Below are 6,691 nucleotides of genomic sequence, written 5' to 3' on the forward strand. Positions count from 1 at the left end.
CTTGGGTATTTCTGGGGTTCCTGTTTGTTTCCTTTTATTTCCCTCAGAGAATCCTAATTTCTGATCTTCCCTCCCAAACTGGGTCTCGAAGCCCCCTTTTCAAGGGATTGAGGTGACCCCAGGCAGCACTCCGGAAGTCCGAGTTTCCTGAGATACCAGGGCCCCTGGATGCTCTACCCGTTGGCCCGAGGCTCATCCTCCAGACAAGACTCGCCTGGCGCCACAGCAGGCCAGAGCTTGGAAGTCCCTGGCAGGTACCAAAGGGTGGTGGCTGCTGATCGGCCAGGCAGCCTCACTGAGAAGCCCTCTTATAGGTGAGGCAAATCGCAACCCCCTTCCATTGGCAGACTTCTCACGGCCTCGGTGCTCTACAGGTGGGGGCAGTTTGGCTAGTTCCCCAGGCATCATTTTTTTTTTTAAACGGATTTCTCAGCTCAGACAAGCTTTCCAAGTGGGGCTGTGCTCAAGATGTTCTGGAGCCTGGGGTGGGGTGGGAACCCCGAGTCTTCCTGCACTTAGATTTCCCCTCCCTTCCATCTATCCTCATGTAGTCGCTCAAGCCCTGAGCTGTGGACGGTCAGAGGACATGCACGCAGAGACATCATGGTGAAGCCAACAGCAGCGGGGAGCTGGGGCTGGCCCCCCTCCGGGGGCTTCTCAAACAGAGGGCTTTGTCTGCGCGGTGGTCAGATGTTTGCCCCTGGGGAGACCGCTCGAGGTGTGTGTGAGACGGGGAAGAATGAGATGCCCGTTCCCAGGCACCGTCCTCCTGGTGGCCAGCTTCTGGGGAGGGAAGGATTCCGGATGGACTGTGATGGAAGCTGTAGCCCTCTCACCAGAAAAATGCACAAGCTGTGCCTTCTTAAACACATCGTCATCTCTGTCATCAATTCCAGGAAGTGATCCGCAAACATCGGGGTTAAGAAGCTCTGCTCCAGCCCTAGCCGGTTTGGCTCAGTGGATAGAGCGCCGGCCTGCGGACTAAAGGGTCCCCGGTTTGATTCCGGTCAAGGGCACATGCCCAGGTTGCGGGCTTGATCCCCAGTGGGGGCGTGAAGAAGGCAACCAATCAATGATACTCTCATCATTGATGTTTCTATCTTTCCCTCTCCTTTCTTCTTTGAAATCAACAAAAATATATTAAAAAAAAAAAAAAAAAAGAAGCTCTGCTCCATATTTTTCAAAGTATGATAGATACTCCACTGATGGTGCCCAAGATGATTTTAGAGGGGTATGAGGACAAGAATTTTCATTTTAATAGGTCAGTATTTATTTTAAAGTGCTTGTAAAAACTGTGATTCCACTGGTGGCATTGCCTACAATGGCTAAATGGAAAGCTAAAAGGTGAGTCTAGTTTCTGATAAATGTTAAACAGAATAGTCCAAGTGGTATGCCAATTCAGAAAAAAACGGGAACAGTGATTCATGGATGACTCAAACCTGGGAAACAGTGCATATGGTTTTGGGAGGATTGAACCTAAAGTTTTTTTCCTTTCCTCTTTCTTTTTCTTTCTTTCTTTTTTAATTTTATTTTATTATTTTTTAAATGCCAGTTTGAGCTCAATAAATGAACTTCGTGACCCACTAACACTGTGAGCTCCAGCTGGGAAAACACCCTCCCGGCCCTCGGAAGCCACGGTGAGAAGAGGGCCTGGCTTCCTGCACAGTCATCGCTCTCTCACTTGCTCAAGGTGGGCAGCTTCACTCTCTCAAGCCCAAGGTCAAGGCAACAGCAGACCTTGTCTCATCCCCACAGTATGCTGGCTCAAACGAGTTTGACTTGTTTTGTGTGTGTGTGTGTGTGTGTGCGCGCGCCTTCGTGTGAGTGTGAGTGTGTGTGTAAGTGTGTACACAGAGGGGTGTGGCAAAGTAGGGAACAGGGGAAACCGATGGGGCCGGGCCTTCTCCCCAGAGATTTCCTAGGGCCTCCAGGAGGCTTCCCGCCAAAGACCCCGAGAGGGGCAGCGACCAGAAATGAGCCCCAAACGACAGGGTGGGAGCCTGATACTCTGCTTCCCCATCATCACCCCTCTTGGTCCTCACGTGACAGGAGCTGGGCTCTCACCCCCGGGTCCAGCAGAAGGAGAGAAGGAAGGTGGAGAAGGCAAGGAGGTTGCTAGAAGGGCTTAGCGAGACAGAAGAACAGACATGTCTTGTCTCCACTCAGGCCTTGAGAAGAGGGCTTCTCCTTCGGGGAAGATTTCTCCTCGAATTACCTCTCTCCCTCAGCTTAAAGACAACCCTATACTAGTTTCTAGAACAGACATCTGTACCAGAAGCTGACAGCAACTGGAGGACTGGGTGCGCTGGCCACAGGTTTGTGTGTGGTTCCTAGGTTGGGGCGGATGTACGGATGCCTGCAACAGGGTCACGGCGGGGCTCTTGAGGCAAGGGCAGGGGTAGGAACCAAAGTTGGTCTCGGTATTGTCCGAGTGCAGCCCCCGAGGGTTGCAAAGCAAAGCGGAATCACGTCCGCGGAGCTGGGAGGCGGAGCCGTCTCTGGCAGCTGGCCAGGAGCGATGCTCCCGATGGTACAGGGAGGAGAAGCCACACCCCGAGGCGACAACGGAGGGCGGCTGACAACGGAGGGCGGCTCCCCGGTGCCATCACGAGCCTTAGAAGCCTCTAATCTCCTGGTTCCAACCTCTCACTTCCTGCCCTCAGGTTTACTGACATCAGTGGCTACACCTTCTGCCCCTTCAGCACGACCTGGCACTACACATCCACTTCCGAGATCAAATGGGGCTCCCGCTGCAGAATGCCAGCCCCTGGCACCGTCCCTAGGAAACCTCCCAGATTCAAACCCCCTCGCCCCTCAGTCACAGCCTCCACAGGGGCAGCTGCCATTAGCCTCTCACCTCGGGCTACGCAGCAGCCCCCTGCCCAGGCTCCCTGCGTTTCTTCTGGCTCTGCAGCCAGGGTGCTCGTCCGAAGATGCAAATCTGACCATGCCACACCCGCGCTTAAATCCCTCCCCCGGCTTCTCATTGTTCTCAGAATCAAGTTCCGAATCCCCACCACAGCCCAGAGGGGAATGTGGCCCCAGCGGCTCCCGGGCCTTTTCCCACGTCCATCTCCTTGCTCGTCGGCTGTGGGCAGATTCCTTTTATTTCTGTCCCCTGACGACGCCGAGGCCTCACTCTTCAGAGCCTTCACAGGCGCTGTTCCCTGTGGCGGGAATGCTTCCCCATCACACGCCACCTCTCCGTGTAAGTGTCATTTTCTCAAGACAGCTCTCCTGGAACCCCACCTCCCCCCCCCCACCCCTCCAGATCCATTATCTGCTCACATCGGATAATTAAGCAATCACCGTGCAATTAGTACATCCCTCCCCGCTCCTCATTAGCCTGTTAGCTCCACGAAGACTGGCACTGGTTTTACCCACTGGTGCCTCCCCAGCGCCTCCCTCTGGGCTGCCAACTATCACGGGGTCAAGTGAGGGAGGGAGTGAATAGATGATTGAAGAATTAGGCAACATGGCTCCGCGAGGAGCCACCTGGAACTGTGAGAGGCAAGTCCTTTCACCCAAAGATCCACAAGCACATGCCAGGGCCATCTTGGAAGCAAGAGCCAGAAGGAGGGAGCAACTATTGCTTTCCGTCCAAGCACGGAGGCCCGAGCACGATGCCACCAGTCCTACCGCCGGGCCTGGAGAAGGCCCAGGGAGTCAGCTTGACCTCTGGCCTGAGCCTGCCTGGAGCCCTGGAATGGGAGGCAGTATCAGTTTTGGAATCAGATACACTTTTTGGAATCAGATACCCAGGCTGTTTGGCCTTGGATAAATTACAGGGCCACCCGAAGCCTCAGTTTCCACATCCTGAAATGGGAATAACAGAACCTTCGCCGGGCTCACTTAGACGTTTCATCACCACCGGGAACCTGTACCGCACAGCAGCGTGCAGCCGCAGAGAGCGAATCCCTTCTCCCCGGCAAACTGGCTCAGCCCTTTCCTCTCCCCCTTCTGGACACCCAAACCCATAGGCAAGACAAGGAATGAAGGGACGTTTGAGGGGTGGGAGGACAGAGTCCTCCATTCCTGCCCACCCTGACCTTTCCATCCACCCACAAGAGGGCCTCGAGCAAGACTGGGGCAGCACCGGGGGATCCCGACTAGCTGAGAAGGGAGGCTAACCCTTGCCTTTTAGGGGCAGGAATAGGGTGAGACGGGGAAGGGAGAACAAACAGGTAAGCTTGGAAGCTGTTCTTCAGACCGAAGTAACGAGCAGCTGCCAAAAGGGAGAGGCCCATAGAGGGGACCAGGAAGGAAAGCCTGGGCAGAGGAGGGGCTGAGAAAAGGTGGTCCACATGGTCAGAGGGCAGAGGCTGCAGGGAGAACAGATAGGAAGGCGGGGGTCATTGGGGGGCGCGGGGAAGTAGCAGCTAGAAGAGGGGCCTGGGAGCGAGAGGAAGGGCAAACTCCTGGCGAGGAGGAGGTCAGGGGCATCGACTCGCGTGCTGGAGAGAGGAAAGAGGAGACGCAGCGGGGAGGGCGGGCGGAGGTGGTCACCTTGAGTCCTCCTTCCTAGAGGGCTTGGCACGGGGCTTGGCGAGCTGGGGGAGGACGGACTGGCCGTGAGGGAGGGACCTGGGACCCCGGGCCCCGCTGTCCCGCCGTACCTGAGGGTCTCCTTGCAGCTCGCCCACGTAGTACTGCTCCAGCCAGCGGCGCGCGTTGGCCGAGTGCCGGTGCGGGGGCCCGTCCAGGTCGCCGCGCACGTCCTGGCCGGCCCGCGCCCGCAGCAGCTGCTCGCCCCCCGGGTGCTGCCGCAGGAAGCCGGTGAGGTCGTAGAGGCGAGCCCCGCAGCGGACCCAGCAGGCGCCGGCCGCCAGGCGCTGCTGGACCTCGGCGGGCGAGAAGGAGGCGGCGGGGGGCGGAGCGGGGGCCATGGCGGGAGAGCGGGGCGCTCGCGGCGGCAGCTCGGAATCCGGGCGTCTGCTCCGCGGCCGCCCAGCGCGCCTCTAACATCCCCGGAGCCGCGGACGCCCTGGCGGGCCGGCCGCCGCCGCACCTGCTCATTTGCATACCGCGCTCCCATTGGCGGCGCCCGAGGGGGCCCCTGTCCTCATTGGCCTGCGCGGGAGGCTTGGGGGCGGGCCCGGCGCTGCGGGCCGCCTGCCCCGTGGCCCCCGCGCAGGTAGAGGGCGCGCCCGCCCGCCAGGTGTGTCCCGCCGCCGCCGGAGGAGGAGAGCGGAGAGGGCGGCCCTCTGCAGGCGGAGCCCGGCTTCCTGTCTCCGCGGGCTGCTCGGACCTTCCCGGCGGCCGGGACGCCGCTGGATCAACTTCTGCTGTTGCTTTTTCTGGGAGGAAATTGCAGTTTTTCCATCCTCAGGCTCCGGGATAGGGCGGGCAGGACGGAGGCGAGTGAGGCACTGGCATGCAGCTCAACATGCATGAGGACGCCTCCACGCTCAGTAATTACAGTTTATAACTTTTAAAAAGTCCTCACCTGAGGATATGATTTTCACTGATTTTAGAGAGAGGGGAACGGAAAGAGAGAGACAGACACACGCAGAGAGACACATGGATTGGTTGCCTTCTGCATGCAGTCCAGCCTGCATCCTTCGCCGTGTGCACTGACGCTGATGGAGACTCTAAGCAGGCAACTCGTCAGTGCACAGGAGTCACACCAACCAACGGAGCCACACCAGCCAGGGCGATAGATAACATTGTAACGTAATATTTAAAAAAAAAATCATTGTTGCACACGAATAGGAATGTCCTTCATGACACTTAAAATGGTAAATTTTACAATGTGTATATTTTGCCACAATCAAAAGATATGTTATAATTTCTTTTTAGAAAAAAAAAATCATATTGGCAAACCACAGCCTGCAGGCTAGCTACCTGTTTTCTGCAAATAAACTTTTACTGGATTTGGGACTAGGAAGGTGAGTGAGGCAGGATGGTTGAAAGTGAAGGGTGAGATCTTGTCTTTAATATATCAAGTTTTGGGATTTTGTTCATTAGGAATGTTTTGCACGAATGTTGCATTTTTTAAATCCTGTATTAAAATATTCTTCATCTTGATTGCAGGGTGTGTGTATGTGGGGGGTGGGGGGAGCGCGCATTTGGCATGCCCTTGGGTTTTGTACCCAGAACTACTGCCTCGCTTGCCTCTCACTCTGGCCTCACCCTTCAGGAGAGGACGGAGGATCCTGCCTCCATCGCACAGGGCAAACGAGGGACCAAAGGGAGAAAAGCCCGCTGCTTATGCCAGGTGGAAGGGAACACGGGGTGCTCTCCGGTTGTATTTATAGAAGGGAAGAGGTGCTCGCATCATTACTTGCCCAGCAATTGGAGTTCTCCTTTGACTCATGATTTGTAATCAAAGGACCCTGGTACTGAGGCTGCCCCATCCAGCGGGCCTCAGTCTGTCAGGAAAAGGTATTTTCAGGGCCACCAGTGCTGTGGAGGACGTCAGCCACATCCAGAGTCGGGAGAGTTGTCTCTCCTTTCTCTCCCCCTTCCAGGCCGCTCCTGGCTCACCCTCAGGGAGTAGGCAAGAGTTGGGCTGTCGATGCATCTGCTGTGGAACTGCTTCCCAACAGGCCTGGAGCCGTAGGTCAAATGGCAAATACATCGTCACCCTTACACCAGTTCACACCCACTCAGTTCCAAATACCTGGCGTGTGCAAAAGCAGCCAAACACACACACCTGTGGGTTCTTCCTGACAGTGTCTGTGGGAAACCC

The 6,691-nt window shown here is 56.4% G+C and overlaps 1 protein-coding gene across 1 annotated transcript in view; it reads right to left on the reverse strand.

The window, feature by feature from the left end:
• Positions 1-4,936, reverse strand: part of FA2H (fatty acid 2-hydroxylase) — a 54,354-nt gene extending 49,418 nt beyond the window's left edge. Inside the window, exon 1 of the mRNA XM_084906759.1 lies at positions 4,617-4,936. Within this exon, the coding sequence (XP_084762885.1) occupies positions 4,617-4,886 (270 nt within the window). The 5' untranslated portion in view covers positions 4,887-4,936. The remainder of the gene's footprint in view (positions 1-4,616) is intronic.
• Positions 4,937-6,691: the final 1,755 nt, after the last annotated feature.

The sequence above is a fragment of the Pipistrellus hanaki genome (assembly GCF_964339955.1).
Source record: "Pipistrellus hanaki genome assembly, chromosome: 15".
In the NCBI taxonomy this organism is placed as follows: Eukaryota; Metazoa; Chordata; class Mammalia; order Chiroptera; family Vespertilionidae; genus Pipistrellus; species Pipistrellus hanaki.